Consider the following 21530-nt stretch of genomic DNA (forward strand, 5'->3'; position numbering starts at 1 on the left):
GCTGGGGCAGTGGCTGGAGAGGAGTGGTAATTCTCATTATGCCAACTTGCTGAGGTGATCACAATGTGTGAAGCACTGAACAGCTAGCAGACACTTAGAAAAAGAGTTGTCACAACACTGCTTCCCCTGCCCCTGCCCCCAAAATAAAGTTGGAAAAGGACTTTTGAAAGTCTAAGAAGTAGTAAACCAACATATGGAAATATGTGCAGCCTCCACAGTTATCAAAGAAATTGAAACAAACAATGAGTGAGATGCTATTTTCACTAATGAGATTAGGAAAATAATGTAAAAAAAATCTGACAATATTCATACAAGCCAGAGTTCAAAGGTCACATACTAGGCAGTGTTCCAGGGCACACTACAGCCCTCCCTTGTTGCCATTTCAGCATCACCTCAAATGGGCTCACATCAAAGGACTCTCTCCCTGCTACCATTAGCCCCACCTCCCACCCATCTATGGGAGAAAAATTAAGCCACCAAAAAAAAAAAAAAAAAAAAAAAAAAAAAAAAAATCACATTGAAAAAAAGTTTATTTAAAAAAGTTCTAGCAGCAAGAACAGTAACAAAACAAAAGGAGAGACGGACAAACAAAACAAGAAGGAGGCTCTGTCCTATAGGACTTGTCTCCACTCTTTAATCGAGTTCTTTATACCGAGCAAACATTACTCTTCGCACAGCATCTCGGTAAGTCTCATTGGACTGTCTCTTGCTGGTTCTTCCTGGAGCCCCCACACTGGGCCCCCTCATCCGGCCTTCAGTCTGTAAAACAAAGATGAACAATGAAGTGGGTGCTATGTACTAATTAGCCTCAGAGCTGGTCTTTGACTATAAGCATTTCTGGACTAGTGAGGAACACAAAATAGAGGAATTTTAAAAGAATGTTTAATTAATAAACAAACACTCAAGATGAATAAGGAGGGTGGTGATGCCATGATTTCAGGACACAAGATTCAACACCAGAAATAGCAGAAGCCAATCTCCTATACTCAGCATTTTCAGAGGGGGACTAAGCCAACACAAAATGTGCAGTGCTCCCTCTTACCACCTTTTCTATCTTCTCTTCTTTTCCTGAACCATGAGGGGCGAGGCCCTTTACGGGAACCAAGATTAACTTCATGTTCCTCAAATTTCAACCATCAAAGATCTCTGATGACAATTCCTCTCTGAGATGCCTTTGTGCCTTTTATTGCTGGTTCCCTTGTTCTTTTCATCAAATGATTCTTCAGCCTCAAACTGATTCCCACACTGCCCCTAGGTCTTACTCTAAGGACGAGTAAGATGAGTCTTATTCCAACTTATCACTCCCCTTCCCAGCACCAACCAAATAGCAAAAGGCCTAGCATGCCTAGCTACAAGCCAGTAATCAAGACTGATGGGTTCCCCAGCTCTGATATTCTCTGCCAGCAGTGGAGAAAGCCCATCCAAAAGACAAGGACACAGCTCTGGGCCACAGAATGAGAGAAAATTAAGTATATTTCAGGTTCATGCCATCCCCAACAAGATGAAAACCATTTCACCTCCTCTGCTGAAGCCAACCCAGGATGGCCATATCCATGGCCTGCCCCCTTCCTCCAGCCAGTGGCCTGCTGGACACAGCCTCCTTTGCTGCTGTTGTCGATGCCTTCTTTACCAAGAGGTTTACGATCACTGCAAAAGAAGCAGACATACTTAGACATCAGCACTCTCAAAGTGACCTGTTTGTGAGCCCAATAAAAAACCTGTCTTCTTGATTCAGATTTGCCTCCTCTTAAGTCTATTAAATGATATCTCTGAGTGCCTGCTATCTATGCAACAGGCTTTCTCCTGCAGATACAGAGACGACTAAGACCTGACCCTGTTCATGGGGAAGGATGTGAGAAGGATATGTCAACAGATGCTTAGAGCACATTGAGGAGCTCAGCAATGGATGTGGCATCAGCAGATATCTACTATGGAAATACAACAGAGGGAACACAAACTCCGAAGGGGCATCACCAAAAATGAGAGGAATTCTAACAAGAGGGTATATCTAAACTGGGTCTTAAACGAGGAGCTTGTGAGCTAGAAAAAGCATGGGAGGAAAGGAGGACTCAGCAAAGAAAAGTGAAAGAATATAATTTGTCTAGGAGAGAAGTGGTAGGAATTGACAACAGGATGTTTGGGCGATACTGTGAAAAGCCTTTAACATCATGCTAAATCATGACTCTGGACTTCATCCTCCAAGCAAAGAATCCCTGGAACCCAGGCCTCCCTCTAGGCAGGTGTATGTTCACAAAAAGTCAAGTTTTAGGAGATTTCTGCTCACAAAGGTCATTTTGGTGGTATGGTAGATAATGGACAGAAGACTGAAGAGCAAAGATTGAGAGTAAGCAGTCTGATTTGAAGATGAGTTAGGAAGGAGGCAAGACTTAATTAGGGAAGTGGCCAATAATGACATACAGGATAAAGGAGGAAGACTGGGTCAGACCAGGCAGACCATGATGCGATGATGTTACTACTCTGAAATAGGAATACAGTAGGTTTAGCAGGACTGGACTGGAGTATAATGTGGAATATAATATTGAGTAATTGTTTAGTGTGAAGAGCCTGAGAGGTGTCCAAGAGGTCATACCCAGGAGGTAAATAGAAATAGTGATTTTGAACTCAGAAAACAGAACTGACTTGGGATAGTCACAGGACTTGTTAGCCTGTTAGTGGTAGCTAAGGCCTGAGGTACCATAGATAGTCCAGGTCAAGAGAGTGGAGCAGCAAGAATAAAGAACACTGAGGGCAGAGTCCTGGAGAATATCTGGAATTACCCAGAAAAGGAAGAGGAGCAGGAGAGAAGACTAAGAAGGAGAAGAGCTAGTAGAATGTGGTGTGAAAGGTACCGAGACTAGAGAATGGTCGCTTTCTACATCCAGCCCAATGACTCAGGGCTAAGGTGCCCTTCCTCCTCTTGGCTGACTCCTTCACTTTTGTCCTAGTCCAGTGTATTTCAAACTGCAGTGAATGACCCAATAGGACGCTACATTGATTAAGTGGTCCCACCTTAGCACTTCTTAAAAATGCAAATAAAATAGACTAGAGTAAAAATATCAGTTTATTGCACACAGTAAGGAAGTATTTTTCAGGAAGATTTCTTTTTCGGTTACTTACATACACACATGCACGATTACTGGGCCATGATTCAAAAATAATCTCTTATTGTGAGCTGTGAACAAACAAGTTGGAATGCCAGAGCCCCAGACCCCATCTAGCCTTCTTAGGGTCCTTTCTCCATCAATCATCTTCCCCTTCCCCGTAGGCAAAATCTATCCTGGCTACTAGTCTGTTTGCTTACCAGCACACAGACTTGCTCAAGTTTTGCTAAATCAATTCCCTGCTTAAAATCATTTCATAACCCTCCCACTGCCCTAAGACAAAGTCTTAGCATGGTACTCAAGGAGCATGAACTTCATGAACTGGACTGGGTCTGTTGTGCCAGCCTCATCTTCTTGTCACTCAGTCACGTATCTCCAGTGTTCAGTCCATCAAGCTACTTACAACTTCTCAAATGCATCATGACCTCTCTCTCTCTTTCCTCCATGAAGCATGCAGTTCCCTCCAATTGAAATGCCCTCCCCTTCTCCATCAGATTTCTGAGTCTGCCCTATGAGACAATGTATCACCTAAGCCTTCCTTATTCTGTGTTCAGATAGTCAAGGATAATGTATGTCTTGTCTACCCAAATATTTCTTGCACTTAGTGCACTACCTGTACACCATGGACTATCAGCAAATCCTATACTATTCCGGACTCATTATTTTGGAGCTATATGCCCAGAAACAAGCACAGGAAAGTCATATATCTCCATCAGCAGCCAACCATATATTCAGCACCTATGTATGAGAACGGATGTTCCCTAGAGAAAAGGTCCAAGAGTGTGACATTCTTATCAGGCTGATAAGGAGGTACAGAATTACTGATGAAAAGAGAAAGGGTTCACAACCAGGGCTACTACAGCTAAGCAGCCAACGATTCTTTGATGCCAATGTACATATTCCCTGTGTGTTAAGACAGGTAGTCAAAATGCTGGGGTGAACCTCATGCTCAAGAGTTCAGAAAGAACCTACTCCCGATAACCTACTCCCTGAAAGAAAAAAAGCAGCACAGCTGGAGAAGGAGATGGTTTCATCACTAGGCCTTGAGGCCTAGGCTGAGTGAAGAGTATATCTTACCTGTCAGTCTCCCTGGAGTATTTAATTCTTTTCCTTTCTGGAGAATCAAAAGACTGGAGCTTTTCCCTGCGATCGTTTCCTCTTTCTTTAAACCTTCCCTGTTGGTAAGCAGAAGAACAGATCTGATATTTATATTTCTGTCTGAGGGGGTTGGGTAGTGGGAAAGCTTAACTTTATTCCTGATAATTCTTCTAATGCAAAGGGAATTGAACTGGTAACTCCTAGAATCTCTTGCTCCTTTATACACTATTCTTGAGAAAGTAGTGGCTTCTCTGACTGGTAAATTTGGGAAGATACGCTATATTTGCCTTTTCTGAGGAAGAGGCACTCTCCAGTAGGCATCCATTGGTAGCTCTCTAACCATCACATATACCTGCCTTGGGCTGGTGAGGTGAAGCCTGTAGCTGGACAGGTGAGTCTGCCTAACAGTGTGGTCTAGAGAGCAAGTCCATTGGCTCTCACACTAAGCAACTTCTTCCAACTTGGCCTTTAACAGTAAAAGATGCTATTTCAGCAGCCCTCTCCAACACTCCTTCACTGATTTTAAAAGGTGGGCAGGAAAAAGGAGTATTATTTGACTTATGCAGAGACTCTAGCACTACCTTTAAAAAAATATCAGCTTTATTAAGGTATAATTTATAGTATGCACCCATTTTAATGTAGTTTGATGAGTTTTGAGAAATTTATACACTATCTTTTGGGGTCTCTTTGTTCTTTATCCTCAGCACAGCCTACAAATATTACACCAGAAAGCAAAAAGAGTTGAGGTCAAGGGAGTAACAGGTCACCACACTTACCTCCCGTTCTCGCCTCTCCAGATAGGCTAACTCCTGCTCAGACTGTTTTATCTTCCGATGGATTTCCAGGTTTTGCTAAGAAGAGAGGGAGTTCTATGAGTATAAGTCTAAAAAAAAGCAGTCCTAGAAATGCCTCTAGGCCTTTCCTGATAGCTGCTTTAAGACCGAAACTCCTTTCACTGACCAACTCTCCTAAGTGATCACTGTACCCTGCAAGCAACAATCCCTAACTGGTTTTGCTTTTAGCCTCAGCAATGGGAACCCAGGTTCTAACACTGGCTTGTCACATAGATTAGTTATGTGCTGTGGCACACATTTTATCCTACTTCTCTCTAAAATCTGGAAGACATCAATCTATTTTACATCTCTCTAAGGTAAAACTTATGGGAGAGGGAAATCTGAATAAACCAGTGAAGAAAACCAAATGCCGACACGCTCTGCCTACTGCCACCACCTGCCATCCTCAGACACTATTTACTCTTTAAAGCCCACAGAAAAAACGAACCCCAAGGTCATGAAAGAACAAATAGATTGCTCTGAGAGTCCTATACTCCTTGAGGGTCCCACATTCTTCAACTATGGCTCCACTACACGATGCCCTCTGGCATATATAAGAAACTTAAGGTGTCCAGAAAAGCTCTTGCACAGAAAAGGGATTCTTTGCACCAGATCACTGCAAGGAAAGGAAAAGTGCTACAGTCTGCGTTCTACATTCCAGGATGAATTCAGTTTCTGGATTCATCAGAACTCTGGCTCCTCTTTCCTGATAACTACTTTTTATTTTATTTTATTTTATTTTATTTTATTTTATTTTATTTTATTTTATTTTATTTTATTGAGTTATAGTCAGTTTACAATGTTGTGTCAATTTCCAGTATAGAGCACAAATTTTCAGTTATACATGAACATATATACATTCATTGCTGCATTCTTTTTCACCATGAGCTACCACAAGATCTTGTATATATTTCCATGTGCTATACAGTATAATCTTGTTTATCTATTCTATATATACCTCTGACAACTACTTTTTATCTTTTTAGCCATTTATTAGCATTTTCATCAGAGAGCTGAAATTTAAATATGTTGGTCTGATGACTCAGAATTCCAGAAGGTCAAAGGGACTTGAGAGGTAGTCTATTGCAGGGATTGTTAGAAAGAACTTCCGAGAATCCTAGAAACTTTGCAGAGCCTCAGCCGAGGCAGCTGGAAGAAGAGGTATGCTTATCACCAAATGCAGAGCCTCTCAGCCTTTAGCCACATAAGACTTTGGGTTTTACGTTGAGAGAAAACCTAAATCTAATCCCCTCACCTGCTCTAGCAACATCTGCTAGAGAAGAAGTACGAGAGAAATTACTCTCTACTGAGAACATGAGTTCATCTAGGGGATTTACTTGTCCAGAATTTGGCTCCTTGGTCAGTACATGTAAGTGGGAAGACTGCAAGGGAGGATCAATTTACATCAGTTTAACATCCCAAGAATAGCTGTTGTGCCATGGCTTATAGCAATAACTCACTTCATGAAGAGATGACAGAATGTGACCCACCTTTGGGGAAAATGGCACACTGTCAGAGTCAGACAGAACCAGGTGAAGCCATCAAGTATCAAAGAAGAAACAGGCCTTATCTGAGGTCCAATTGTCAGGTTAATGGTAGAACTAAGAGAAACCCAGCAATGAGTTTCCTTTTCTACGACTCCTTCTCCTGTCTTCAGCACAGCCTCTGTTTTTGGTTCTCTAGCCCCAGCCATGCTCCTTGCCTTGGGTCTACACAGTGAAGTTTTTTGAAGGTGGACACAGTTTTAAAGTAGAGCAACCAATGAACAAAAAGGGAGGAAAAATTTATTTTTTAATTGAACTGATTTAATTATAGGAGCTGGGGATAATAAGGTTGAGGAAGGACAGCACAGGCTTCTGTATTCTCTGCTCGATGCTCATTGATGGTAAAGAGTCAAAAATTCAAAAGGTCAGGGCCCTTCCCCTAATACCTTATGCAGGTCTGAGAGTTGCTGGTGTTTGATCAGAACTTCTTTATTGGAAAACTGCCTTCTGCAGAGCAGACAAGCCAGTTTATTCCAGTCAGTGAGTTTGTCTTCTTCGTTTTCTTTCTTGGTCAGCTCCTCCCGCTGCTGGGGACTGGGCTGTGCGGGGCTGTGGAGGAGGGGTCTGCTCCTCCTCCTCTTCCTCCTCATAGTCACTGTCTCCTCCATATTCACCCAGGAGGCCAATCAGTGGGTTTACCACCTTAGGCTGGAAGGAGAAAGCCAGGAGTTAACATAAACTCAACCTATATCCACGGCCTGTTTTCTGGATATTCTAATATGGGCATTTCATTTCTTCTCTTTTAGTCTGAATAATGAACCGGGTTCAAAATAGGCCCACTGACCACATTGCTTATTTCCCAGATGGAAGCAACATGGCTTGAGCTTGACTGTTCTTCTTGCCCACTGAGATAAGCCAGAAAGATTCCCTTAGAAGTGACTCTAGCAAAAGAATAGTGGAGAGAAGGAAGAGAAAGGGAAACTGACAGAGAACACAGGAAAAGAGCTTAAAAGTTACAGATTACAAAGAGGGAGAGACAGCAATCATCTCCCAAGTCACTTTTACTCATGGAGAAAAGGAAAGATAAATTCCACCAAGGCTACAGTAACCCCTATAGCAAAAGAGGTTTAAGAGATAGACTAAAAGCAAATGAATGATAAATATCCAGGTAGACAGATCCAGCTCCTGAGTAAGGTAGAGGAAACTACATGGTTGGATAGATGTTACATTGAACTAAAAAATGTGGAGCAGGCAAAAAGTATCAGTCGCTTACAGGAAATATTAAATAATGATGCAAGGTCATTGGCCTATGATCAATCAAAATAAAAACATATAAACAGTCTCTATTGTTATCCATTTATATTTAATCAAAATAACTGATTGGATTGAGCCAATCACTTTATGGCATCTAAAAAAATGGGTACCAATGTTAGCGTTGTTCACTCTGGCCAAGTAGGCACACTATAAAAATGACCATGACCATGCGTGCACTCCACACTTAGATTCTCATGCAGCACCAAAAGGTAGGAAACAGTGGGGCCAGGCAAATGGGTTTCCTTGGTCATTTAGTAGAGAAGAATTAACAAGACCAAGATTCTAACTTTAAAAGGCCATGCATGCCCTGCTTTGGTGGGAATGGCACAAGGAAGAGGGGAGAAGGACAGATTCTGATTCTGCCTCTGATTCTCCAGTAATACCCCATTAGGAGACAGGAAAATTTACCTCATGCTTATATTCAAGGAATCCTTATTTGTAAGACACAGAGAGCTAAAGGACCAACATCAAAGCGAGGCATCAACCTTTGACCTTTCTTTCCCATGTGGAACTAGCCCCAGCCCTATCCCAGGACATCAGCTTAGCCTTACTGGTGGGGGACTCTCTTCCTTCTTCACAGTGGGAGGCAGAGGCTTCTTAAAGACATCTTCTGAGGGGGCTGTCCCCTCACTGGCACTTTCCTGAAACTAATCAAAATCCCAGGTAATTTTTATATGCGTTAACCCTGTTGAAATTAGTCTGATTTTCCAAACCTCCTAATTTGTGAAATATCTATAGTGTTGCTATAATTATTCCAAAATAAAAAACCTTTAAAAACATCACATTTAGTATAAATTGAATGATTACTATATGTCAGGCACCAGATGGGGCATTTACATACGTTATCTCTTTCAGCCTTTACTACAAATCTTCCTAGATAGGCATTGATATCCTCATTTTACAAATGATTGAGAATATGGTTAGAAAGAATAAGTGGCAAAAGCAGAATCCAAATATTAAGCTAGTATGACTCTAAAGTTTAAGTTCTCAGTTGTGATCATTTTGTAATGTAAAAAAATGTTGAATCACTATGCTGTGCACCAGTAACTAACATTGTGCTGTAGAAAAGAAAAAACGGGGAGGGGTAGAAAAACAAACAAACAGCCAGCCAAACTCAAAGAAAAAGAGATCAGATTTGTGGTTACCAGAGGTTGGGGGTGAGGATCGGGGGAGGAGAGGATGAATTGGATGAAGGTGGTCAAAAGGTACGAACTGCCAATTATAAGATATGTAAGGACTAGGGGTGTAATGTATAACATGATTAATATAATGAACATTTCTGTATGTTATATATGAAAGTTGTTAAGAGAGTAAATCTTGAGTTCGCATCACAAGGAAAAAAACTTTTTTCCCTTTTTATTTTGTATCTATATGAGATGATGGATGTTCACTAAACTTACTGTGGTGATCATTTCATGATGTGTGTAACTCAAATCATTATGCTGTACACCTTACACTTATACAGTGCTGTATGTCAATAGTATCAATAAAACTGGAAGAAAAAACAAAGTCTAAGTTCCCAGACAGACTCTCTCTGTATATCTAGATAGCAATATTAGAAGGGAAAAAAAGACAAGTTATGAACTGAGCCACAAGCAAATTCATCATTTTGCATTAATGTATAACTGGTGTCAGAGTAAATCAATATACTTCTTTGGCAAATAATTTGATTTTATGTCAGGACATATAAAAATGTTCATCATCTTTGCTCTTGAAAATTTATCCTAAGGAAGTAATTTAAAAGAGAAATAAAATACTAAATGCTGCATATTATAACTGTATAAAATTAGAAAGGGAAGACAAACAATGTAAGCATGATGAAGAAAACAAGGGTACAGTTTTACTATGACTTTTGACCATACAGGCATTAAGGTAATAAAGAGTATTATAGAACAATGGAAAACTACTTGTGATCAAATGTAAAATGAATAAAGAATACAAAATGGCACCTCATGCTACAATTATACCTATAGAAATGTGTATATGGAGTCAAGCACTGAAAAGGGATGTAAGAAAGTAAAACTAAAACTAAAACTAAAACTAAAAATACATTTAAAAAAAAGAAAGTAAAACTGTGTGGAGCTGAGGTGTCAGCGTTTGAGCTGAGCCACTTTGTTCCACCACCCACTGTTTCTGCATTTGTAAAAGAGAGTGACCACAGGCTGTAAGAGGCAAGGAGACTGCCTGCTTTTTTCGTGACTTTACATCGCAAACCCAGATCTTGTCTGTCTCTGATGCCTTTATTTTAATCTGTAATTATGTGAAAAGGGAAGCAGATTCACAAGTCGTCTTACCCTTGTCACTCCTCGGTCTTTTTTCTCCTTGCCATCTCTTTTAGATGTTTCCTTCTTGCTACTTGACTTTCCTTGACTGGTGGGTTTCTTTTCCTTGATCTCTTCTTCCTCAGGTGACCCAGGGTCCTGAGGCACATAGACTTCTTGCTGCGATATAGTTGGAAACAGTTAAGCCTACAGAATGCTTCACTTTTCCAGTAATTCTAGGTCTAAGGAGCACAGTTCCCCTCTGAGGGCAAGAGCAGCTCTCTCCCTCAAGCGTAAGAAGAGACTAAATCAAAAAACCTAAAGGGGCCAAGGGGACTACTCCAGGGGCCAAGACTTAGCCAGGCCACTCACTGTCCATTTTTCCAAGAGCTGCACTGTTCTTGCCTATAATGTCACAAGGCATTGATTTTTCCATATATGTAATAGTTAACATGAAGATGATCATCTTTAAAATCCACCTGAATAAATACAATTTGATATAAGACCTGGATTTTTTAAAACACCAGACTAGACATGAGATACGGATAGCGTTAACAGTCAGAGCAGCTGCCTGGAATGGAAAAATATTCAGTTTCCACAGATTTAAACTTTTAGACTTTTCGTGTAATGAGCAACCAGAGATCAAACCTTCAAAGTAACAAATCATAGGTTCTTTTCTCAAAAGAATCATTGACAAAATAACAAAGCCAAAAACTCACCTGGGTATTGGGGTCATAATAAGTTCCTGCCAAGGGGTCATAATAGTAGCCAGTAGCAGAATCATATATATAACAGTCAGACGATGCTACAGGGAATACAACCAGAGCCAATGTTAGTCCCTGTAATGAAGCCCTTGCTGGGGACCCATCAAGAACAATCCAAGAGCGAGGCTGGCCAACCCAAATGGTTACAGAACCTGTAGATGGTGCTCTCGCTGAATGAGAACCCCTAGTCAACAGCAACTCCTGCCAACTTTGTGACCATAAAGATTTCAATTAATGACTAGTCAAGCCAAAAAGAACAAAAGAAAAGGTCACTCACACTGTTGTCCTTGTCGATTTGTATCTGAAGACCAGTCTGAATTTCTGCCACCTCCCCGCCTATCTCGGAAATATTTTTTACCCTATCACAGAAAGGCAAGTTAAAATTATGGAACTTCTGATAGCCATTTACCTTAACAGTCACCCACTAGAGAGAATTCACAATCATTCTTTCAGTTACTTGAGGATTTTAACAGAGCACTCCCCAACTGCTGAAGCCTACCTGATAGTAGTGCATGTGGTCAGAATGGTCCCCAGAATCGTTTCTGCAACAAACAATATAACATGTCTTGAGCCTGCTACCAAAAGCCACTTGAGGAGTGCCCGACCCTACAGATTTGGTGAGAAACTCTTTTCCCCTTTTTGCACAGAAAGGAACCAACCCAGACAGAAAGCAGGTCTGGTGATACTGGTGATGCTACCTGCTGAAGCAAAAGAGCAACTGAGTTGAAGGTGCTAGAGCAAGCTCTGCCCCATCCCTGTAAGCCTGCCTCTCTGATGCAGCTACTTCCCAGTTACCACTCCTGGGTCAAGATGATTGAAGGAGTAAAGGAGAATTAGATTTTCCAATGCTATGGGGTATGAACAAGTTCAGGGGAGTGGCAAGTCAAGAAAACACTTTCTTAGGATTCCAAGGGGCAAGGATATATTGCAATTTTTCTGCACACCAAAGACTGTACCATCATCTGGGACCCAAAGATACCAGAGAGTCAAAAGAGAAAAAACTAAAGTACTTAGTAATACTATTTAAGGGGGAAAAAAAATCTAGAGTCAGAAGAAGGCAAGCTTCAGAAAAAGAAAACATACATACATATCTGAAGTAACTCACAGTAGGATAGCATCACATCTTACTATCTCTGTCTCTCCTTCCAGGAATAGAAGTTTCCTCCCAAAGACTTGAGTGGGGGCAGCACAAAGGAGCCCCAGCCCTCTGCCTTACCTTCGTTTTCCAGTGGCCAGGTTTACAGCTACCATCTTCCCATCAATGCTAAACGGTGGATCAAGGTTCTGCAAGATCTTCACTACCCGAAGAGCTTCCTGGTGAACCAAAGACTCATTTGAACCCAGAGAGAAAAGCCCATGTCCCTTGAAAGAGAATTGAATGTGGATTCTCCTCAAAGGAAAAATTTACGAAACATTATGTTCTGGTCATAACCGTAATGGTAAGAGAACACTGGCAAAAACAGGCAACCCTTAATGAAGGATCAGAATAATGGTCAAAATAGACATCAGTTTTTGACATAATTTCAGAAATTCAAATCCTCTTCTTTTAGTCTGCAACTGTCATTACATCAGATCCAGTTTACAAAGCCCCTTGTGATTTTTGAGCATGAAATCTAAGAAATACCAATGATTTTCATTGCTATCCTCATGTTACTTCCATAGAAAAGAGCCCCACAACTAAAAATTCAAGCCACAAGAATCTATTAAAGCAACACTTTGAGGAAAAAGAGGAAATGTTCCATTACCATCAAATATATATAACTGTCTGTGGCCAGGCAAAACAATTTTAAGAAATTAGAAAATTCACTAAAATCTTGACAAAAAAGGTTTACTACTACGATTTTTCACAACTGACTAAACTGTCATTTTATTTTAACTGGAAACTATAAGTGCCACAAGACAAAAATGGATCTGGAAAACTACTCAGAATTCTAACTTTCCAGGGCAGTCATTTCACTTGAATGAACCCAAAGGAAAGAACAAGAGGGGTTATGGTAACAGGTAGCATACAAGAATTCCAAGAATAAATAAGTCCTTCAAATCTTCTTGAGGTTTCTATAGCCAGCTGTCCCTAGGCCATTCTAAGGCTCAAGGAAGGGATGGGGCATGAGAGGTAGAGGTGGTGGTGACAGACAACTATGACTCACCGCATGGGAGTCAAGGTCAATAAAGCCATAGGTGTGGCCCATGGGGCCTGTTCTGTTCTTGATGATACGGACGTTGGCAGTAGTCAGGCGGACGTAGGGCTCTAGCACTTCCACTATCACCTCAGGTGGAGTGGAACGATAGATGCGTTTTAGCATGATTGCTGAATGAACCAAACACAAAGGACAGAGGGGAAAGGGAAGAGAGAGAAAGGTTTACATTTTTGAAGTCCTCATAGCCTGAGTGTATCTTTTTTTTGTTTAAACTCCAGATGACTGCAGATGTTACCCTCCTCTGCCAAGGCTGGTTCTATAATAAAATGCTAGTCAAATACTTTATACTTTTCTTCACCAAAACTTAGAAATCTAAAATTACATCTTGTTGCATTTGAAAAGCAACTTGCTATTTGGGCGATGTAAATTCCTCCAACTAGTACAGGAGGCCTGCAAAAAACAACGGCCTCTACAATCAGGCTGAGTAGTTTTACTAGGACGTAAGAAGCAGCTGGTCCAGGGCCATAGCCCAGGCCATCTATGCTCCAACTATGGTGGTCACAGTCTGGTACGTGCCCCAACAAACCACTTACTTTTGCTCTCTCCATCCTGGCGTGTCTCCCCAGACCACGGCTCCTTCTCTCGGTCTCTTCGGAAGGTGATCCCTTCCCTTCGAGAAGAAGGCAGATACCTTTCTGCATCTCTCTTCTGATGTCCCAAGCGTGGTTCTTGTCCTTCTTCCCGCTTCTTGGGTTCAGGTTCCTTATCAGCTGACCTTGTGAGTTGGCTAGGTTGTTTTTCTGATGGTGCTGGTATGGATGTTTTCTGAGGCTGAGGGTAGGTTATTAATTCTTGCTTGGCCTCTGTCACTAGAGGAGCAGAAACAGAGAATCTCCAACAGTTTTCATCCCCTAAAACACTACTCCTGGGATTCCTCCTTACCTACCACCAAATACTCATACTGGAATGCTTTTAAAATTCTCAGAAATACCTAAAAGAGTCTTCTGACAGACTTTAAGCAAGGTTAATAGGACAGCACATAAAATAGTTCACAGAAGAAACTATCCAAGTATTTAAAATATTTAATCTTACGAGTTTTCTATCACTTCCCAAATATTTAAATCCTTCATGAGATCCCAGACTTGACTATTATAACCAATGATGATAACAGATCCGGGGTAAACAAGAAGGTCATACCAAACTAAACAAAAACAGATCTGGGGACAAATTACCAAAGATACATATATTTCAAACATGTGTGTCTAGAAGCCTTGTTTCTTCCTGCATTACGGTACTAAGATAGCTGTCTCAAATTCTGCTAAGACCATAGACACAGCAAAGCTAAAGACCTACCTGCACACAGTTCATTTATATGCAAGTAACTTCAAAATATGATCATTTCAAATCTCTATATAGCAGGATAATTTGTCCAGTTAATTAGGGCATTTTTTGTGCAATTAATTCATTCTTGGAGTAAGTCATGTGGCTCAAAAAGAGACATTCTATGGGAGCAATATAGAGATTACTTAACAGCGGTGACAGGCGACTGACTAGTGAATGTTTCCACATTTAAATTGTTTCAGCCATCTTAGTGGTATGGTGCTCCAGGGTTTTTATAAACCATCTATTCATTTGTTGGAACAGACTGAGAAAGAAGTCTTTCTTGAGAAAAAAACCCTAATTTTTCCTAATCTAAAGTAATACAACAAGCTAAAAAAGTCTCCAACCTCCCTACTGGAAAGTTACTTACTTACCTTCTCACATGTTGGTTTGGTCTCTAAGGGATGTAGAGTCTTCCCCAGATTTTCATAACATCTGCTTCACAGCCCTCAGTAGAGAGTAGAATCTCGACTATAGGCCAAAAGCCCAGCTAAGAAATGCTTGGTAGGCATACTAAGTTCTAACCTTGGAATAAACAGGTCTTTCTGGAGGCTACCTGGATTCCAGCACTGAGCTGTATTTTATGGTCCTGTCCTACCTTTCCTTATAGGATAATTATCAGAAACAGGCAAATAACAGTCACTGTTACCAGAGTATTGTTGGAGGCCTTTGATAGAGTCTTCAAGGTTATTTACCTAAAGATTCTCTGGAGAGGTTTACTTTAAAGTCAAGGCACTGAGAAACTGGTAGGTTTATTACTCTATAAATATAATATATACACTCAATCCTGATTATTTTCTCGTTTATATTTTTACTGTTACTTTAACAAATGTTTTTGGGTTGAAGATCCTCAAACATTTAGAACATAAAATGAGAAAACAGTAACAATAGCAAATTATTTCCAATAATTTCAGAGAAGTAGGGGGTGGGGCAGGGTCACATGGGCTAATGCCATGTAGACTCTTTCTCAGCTTAATACCCTTAAAATGTATTCTAAATAACAATACTGCTGACCTCTGATCAGCTGCCTACTTAGCCACCTCAAGCCGAGGAGACCATAACCCATCTTATTCCCCTGGTGGAACTCTGAGATCCAAACTATTCACTAATGGTCACGTGCAATTAGATATCACGTTGCACTTTTAAGAGATTTATCTATCAACTTGTATTTGGGGATGACCACTCTTTAAAGCCAAGGAAAGCAAGAAATTTGCTGTGCTCTGTGCACAAAATAAAAACCACCACCTCTACCTCTGCCACCACTCACCTTCCCTTGGGCACTTGCAGAATGAACACGAAGACCGTTGTCCACCAGTGTTGGCCTTACACTGCAAGGGAAAGGGGAAGAATTCAATTTGATCAAAAAGACTTAAAAAAATAATGTACATCCAACACAGTAACAACTACCAAAAATGAAAGAAATAAGCCATATCCCAGATCACCTTAAAGCCTAATGAGTCTGATATGCTCCACTCATCAGAGCTGGCAGGAAGAGTTTGGTGAGCTACTGCTTGAGAGTTGCCTTTAACAGAGCATCTGGACCTTGGAGCAGCCCCAAATGCCTTTGCTCTGGACACGGATTTCTACAGGAAATAAATTTACTATGGACTATTATATGGTTTATAAGATATACTGCACCAAAGCCGTTATTAGTCTGCATCTAAAATTTGATCCTGAATTGGTTATGAAAGCCCTATTTAGGCTTAGCTGGAACTGAGAAGAATTCAATTATCAACTGCTTTCTCAAACACTGATTTAAAAAGGGCAATGAAGGAGGAGGAAGAGCTACAGGTAGTGTCTCTCTGTTCTGAGGATGTTAGAAGGAAAAGGCACATTCACTGGCCTAGCACAAGGGAAGAGACACTTTGCAATGCGAATGTAGCTCTTACCTGAACCTATGGACAAAAAGGCAAGTACATTGTCCAATCCCAAGGCCCCAGATCTTAACTTCTGCCACCAAGCTTCCAACTGCTATGAGGGCAGAGCTGACTGGTAGGAAACCAAAGAGCAGGAACCATGAAAAGGAAGCTATCTGAGTAGGGCCTTGTAGGGCAAGTTAGAGAATGCCAGATGGAGGAGTGGACAGAACAATAAAACAGCAACAGCAGCTAATGATCAGACAGCACATACCATGTACCAGGCCTACTTTATATGCTGTCACTTATTAATCCAGACAACTATTATCTTCCCAATTTGTAGATAACAAAACTCAGGCCTGAAGAAGTTAAGTAACTTGAGTAAGGTCATTATTGTCGATTACTTCATTATTCCCTTCTTTGTAAGCAGATCTGACACAGCCCTGCCCATTGTCAAGTGATTGTGGTGCCTCCCGGTAGGGTGAGTGATTTCTACTCTTCACTGTCAGCCCTGGCCATGTGTCCTGCTTTGGTCAATGGAATGTGAGTGAACGTGATCTACACAGGTCTGGCAGAGGCTTTAAGAGCCATTGCTTGCGTGAATGACCCTCTTGTTCTTTCTCTTAGCCAGGAGGACAGCAGTCCCATACTGGGACTGCTCCTTCCACTTGGGTCCCAGACTGAGAGACCACGGAGCAGAACTGTAGCAATGACCCATAGGTCCTGGACATGTAATGTGAGTGAAGGATATGTTTGTCGATTTATGTCACTAGGATTTGAGGGCAATCTGTTATTATAGTTGGCCCTCCCTATCCACAGGTTCCACATCCGAAGATTCAACCAACTGCAGACAAAATGTATTTTGGGGGAAAAAATTCCAGAAAGTTCCAAAAAGCAAAACTTAAATTTGCTACATGCCAGTAACTATTTATAAAGCATTACACAGGTTCCATGCAAATACTACACCATTTTATATACAGGACTTGAGCATCTGCAGATTTTGGTATCCACGGGGGTCTTGAAATCAATCCCCCATGGAGACTGTGGGACTGTCCAATTCTATGATTTCTAGTATATGTATAGTGCAACCATCACCAATTTAACTTTAGAACATTTTTTTCATTCTAAAAAGAAACCTAGTAGAGTTATTTCTCAGTCTCACCCCAGGTCCCATAGAATTGATCTTTTGTGTCTGGCAGTTTTCTCAAGGTTTATCCATGTTGTAGCATCTATCAGTACTTCATTCCCTTTTATTGCCAAATTGATAGCATTTCATTGCATGGTTATATCACATTTTGTTTACCCATTCATCAGTTGATGGACAATTTGGATTGTTTCCACTTTTTGGCTGTTACGAATAATACTGCTATAAATTAAAAAAAAAAATCAGTGCATTTCACATCAGGCCAAAGATCACATATGCAGGGTTGGCACTTCAACTCTTCCAAAAACACACAGAAATTACAAAGTACCCCTGAGATAGCTAAATAAATGGCCTGTAATTTTACAGACAATGTAACCAAGCCATTCTGTTCTTTCAAGCAACAGCCCTGGCAATAGCTGTGTAATTCTGACATCAGATATCAATATTTTTTTTTTTTTGCTGGTTAACAGAAAATGAAGTTCAAAATTTTTCCTTTAATGCTAGCTCCCTGAATCTCTGATGATATAATGAATGATACATGTGCATTACAGCAGATATGGGAAGTATAAGAGGGGGAGGAAATTACTCATAACCTCAAGATGTAGAGGCAATCACTATTAAAATGTTAAATGTATTCAAAATTCTAATGGCCTTTTCTTTTTTGCAGAAATGGAAAAGCTGATCCTCAAATTTACATGAAATTGCAAGAGACCCTGAGTAGCTAAAACAATTTTGAAAAAGAAGAGCAAAACTGAAGGACTCACACTTCCCAACTGAAATACTTACTACAGAGCTACAATAATCAACAGTGTGGTACTGCCATAAGGATAAAAATACAGATCAACAGAATAAAATTGAATCTATAGAAATAAACCTATATATCTATGGTTAAATGGCTTCCAACAAGGGTACCAAGACCACTCAATGGGGAAAGAATAGTTAATTCAACAAATGGTGCGAGAACAACTGAATATTCACATTCCAAAGAATGAAGTTGGACCTTTACCTCACACCTTGAACAAAAATTAACTCAAAATAGACCAAAGATCTAAATATAAAAGCCCAAACTATAAAATTCTTAGAAAAAAAATATAAGGGTAAACCTTTAAGGCCTTGGCTTTGGCAATAGTTTTATGACACTAAAGGACAAGAAACAAAAGAAAAAAAAATTGATGAGCTGGACTTTATCAAAATTAAAACTGTGCATCAAAGGGCCATATCAAGAAAGTGAAAGACAACACATAGATTGGGGGGAAGTATTTGCAAATCACATATCTGATAAGGGAATAATATCCAGAATATGTAAAGAACTCTTACAACTTAACAACAAAAATATAAATAACCCAATTAAAAGTGGGCAAAGAACTTTAATAAACATTTTTCCAAAGAAGACATACAAGTGGCAACAAACACAAGAAAAGATGCTCAATGTCATTAGTCATTAGGGAAATACAAATGAAAATCATGATGAGATACTATTTCACATCCACTAGGATGGCTATTATCCAAAAAATGGAAAATAACAAATGTTGGCAAGGATGTGGAGAAATTCAGACATTGCAGAGAACCTTCAGACATTGCTGGTGGGAATGTAAAATGGTGCAGCTGGTGTCTGTGGAGAACAGTTTAGTGGTTTCTCAGAGTTAAAACATGAAAGTGCCACATGACCCAACAATTCTACTCCTGAGCATATACCCAAAAGAACTGTGAACAGGTGGCCAAATTAAAACTTATGCATGAATATTCAGAGCAGTCTTATTCTCAATAGCTAAGAAGTGGAAACAACTCAAAAGGCTATCAATTGATGAATGGATAAGCAAAATGTGATATATCCATATAATATTATTCAGCCAAAAAATGAATGAAGTACTGATATACACTATAACATGGATGAAACATGCTTGAAAACATGCTAAATGAAAGAAGGCAGACACAAAAGGGCACATAATACATGGTTCCACTTACATGAAATATTCAGAATAGGCACATCCATAGAGACAGAAAACAGACTGGTGGTTTCCAGAAACTGAGGGAAGAGCAATGCTTAACAGATGAGGTTTCTTTTTAGGGTGATTAAAAAGTTCTCAAACTAGACAGTGTTGATGATTGCACTACATTGTGAATGTACTTAGTGCTATTTGTACTTTAAAATGGTTAAAATGGTAAATTTAATGTTATATGTAATTTTATCACCATTTTAAAAATAGTTAAATGTTTTCCTAAACTGACAGCTTAAGGTAGTATATCCATGAAATATCAATGCTTTGGTTACCGACAACCACAGCTATCCAAATTGTATTTCATTGAGATTAATGAAATGTCAAGCTAAAGCTTTTATTTAATTTTATCAAGTTTGATGATACTTTTAATGAATTACAATTAAGAAACTTTAGATAAAATTTTCAAACTTATTTTTGAAACTACATAGCAGCAATGAAAAATGACAAAATACATCTTCATGCTCATTTGCAATCAAACTGGATTTCTAATAAGAATATAGCTTAAAATCTTTAAATATGCCATTCTATGAGAAAACAGAGTTAAACAGAGGAAAAATATCACAGTATCTGAAGTTCTATATCCTCAGAAAACTCTGAATATCCAAAAAATGTATACCTCCCACAGAACTAGCCTCTCTATATACACCTTTCCAAAAACACTCTTTACCCACGCCCAAGAATGGTAACTGAGAAGAGGTTTTAAGTCAAGGGACTGTTACTCTTTCTGTTCATAATCAACAGAAAGCATGGCATATATCCTTGGGAAAGCATCACCAACTATAGGCCCAGAACCCTGTATGGCCACAGGCAGCAGTTGGGAAGCAGAAATTATAGACGACCTTGCCCTGACCTCCAGTTTATCTTAAGTAAACCAAGAAAGAAGAGCTTTGCCCTTGGCCACACATATTACACCAGGCAGCGCTCCTGGAGACATGGAGAAGTTGTGATGCTGGATCCTTACTTCTAAGGAAGGGAATTCTTGGCACTTACCCGTTTGCAGTACCAAAAATCCGGGCTCGGTACATACTCAAGGGTGACCTCTTTGTCATGGATCATTAGAGTTCCCTGTGGAGACAAAGATAGAGGCCATCAACATGAACCCTTGAAGAAATGAAGAGACAGGAAGGCACAGAGAGCCTTTCCAGTCCCCAAGCTGAAATATCTTACAAAGAGTGAGCTTATTCATCAACAGAAGGAAATGACTGTTATAAGCCACAGACTTGGGGCAGTGTGGCAGAGCGAGCTTAAGCTTAGGGAAAGGGAGTGGGAGAAGGTGAAGTCAGTCCTCGGTCTTGGCTCCTGTGTGTTGGGGCACTGTCCTTGGGCAGGTTAGGCCCAGTCTACTCCTCCAGAGGTCATGTAGTCCCAGCAACTCCCCCCACTTGGCTAGGGAGCTAGCACACCCTCAAGAAGCAAACTCTTCCTTCTGAAGCACAGAGGAACAGGAGCCCTCTCAGTTATCTTCTTTTCCATGGCTAACTCAAATCTCCTTGGTGAGGTAGTAAGGGATCTCAACTCTGGTGCCTGAAAACTTTGCAACACCGCTTCATGGCAAAAGCACCAAAAGAAAGAGGTACAACACCGAAGACAGGAAGAAGAGAGGACTGTGAAAGCTTCACGGTAGGTCACATCCTTATAGCAGGAAATTGAATGACTGGTGGTGTCAGCAGTGGTGGTGGTGGCAGCAGCACCACTGTGGCTTGGAGCCTACCAAGTAAGCTGGCTATGAGATCTGAGGAGCAATCATTGGCAAATAAGCACTTTGGGAAAGTTTGGTACAGGATCGGGTGGGGAAAGGGGCTCAACAGGACTGCAGTTACAGAGCTCCTTTGCCTCTGCATTTTGGACAAGACACGAATTCTTTCACGTCAAGAAAAAATAAATTTTGTTTAATAAACAGTAGACAGCAGATATCTTTTAGAGCAGAGGGAAAAAAAAATCTCTGCCTACTGACAAGGGACCCTCACCCACACTTGTAAGTGAACTAACCGAGGATGCGACTCTGGAACTAGCCCCTGCGCTGTGTTCATTCTCCGCCCTCTAGGGTCCTCTGTGTCTCCTCAGACAGGGCTCTGAGTTATACAAGGCATTTCTTTGCAATTGGACCTCAGTTTCTTGCTTGAATCCATACATCTGTCAAATAATGCTTTACCTCTC

General features: G+C 40.4%; 1 protein-coding gene across 1 annotated transcript in view; it reads right to left on the reverse strand.

Moving 5' to 3' along the window:
• Positions 1–512: 512 nt before the first annotated feature.
• Positions 513–21530, reverse strand: part of RBM6 (RNA binding motif protein 6) — an 87573-nt gene continuing 66555 nt past the window's right edge. The window contains 16 exon segments of the mRNA XM_032458470.1: positions 513–759; positions 1518–1647; positions 4179–4276; positions 4976–5050; positions 6963–7109; positions 7111–7224; positions 8382–8477; positions 10125–10271; positions 10811–10896; positions 11133–11214; positions 11355–11397; positions 12072–12169; positions 13003–13163; positions 13587–13862; positions 15641–15701; positions 20364–20438. Coding sequence (XP_032314361.1) covers positions 634–759; positions 1518–1647; positions 4179–4276; positions 4976–5050; positions 6963–7109; positions 7111–7224; positions 8382–8477; positions 10125–10271; positions 10811–10896; positions 11133–11214; positions 11355–11397; positions 12072–12169; positions 13003–13163; positions 13587–13862; positions 15641–15701; positions 20364–20438 — 1815 coding nt within the window. The 3' untranslated portion in view covers positions 513–633.

Source organism: Camelus ferus, chromosome 17 (genome assembly GCF_009834535.1).
Source record: "Camelus ferus isolate YT-003-E chromosome 17, BCGSAC_Cfer_1.0, whole genome shotgun sequence".
NCBI classification, from domain to species: domain Eukaryota; kingdom Metazoa; phylum Chordata; class Mammalia; order Artiodactyla; family Camelidae; genus Camelus; species Camelus ferus.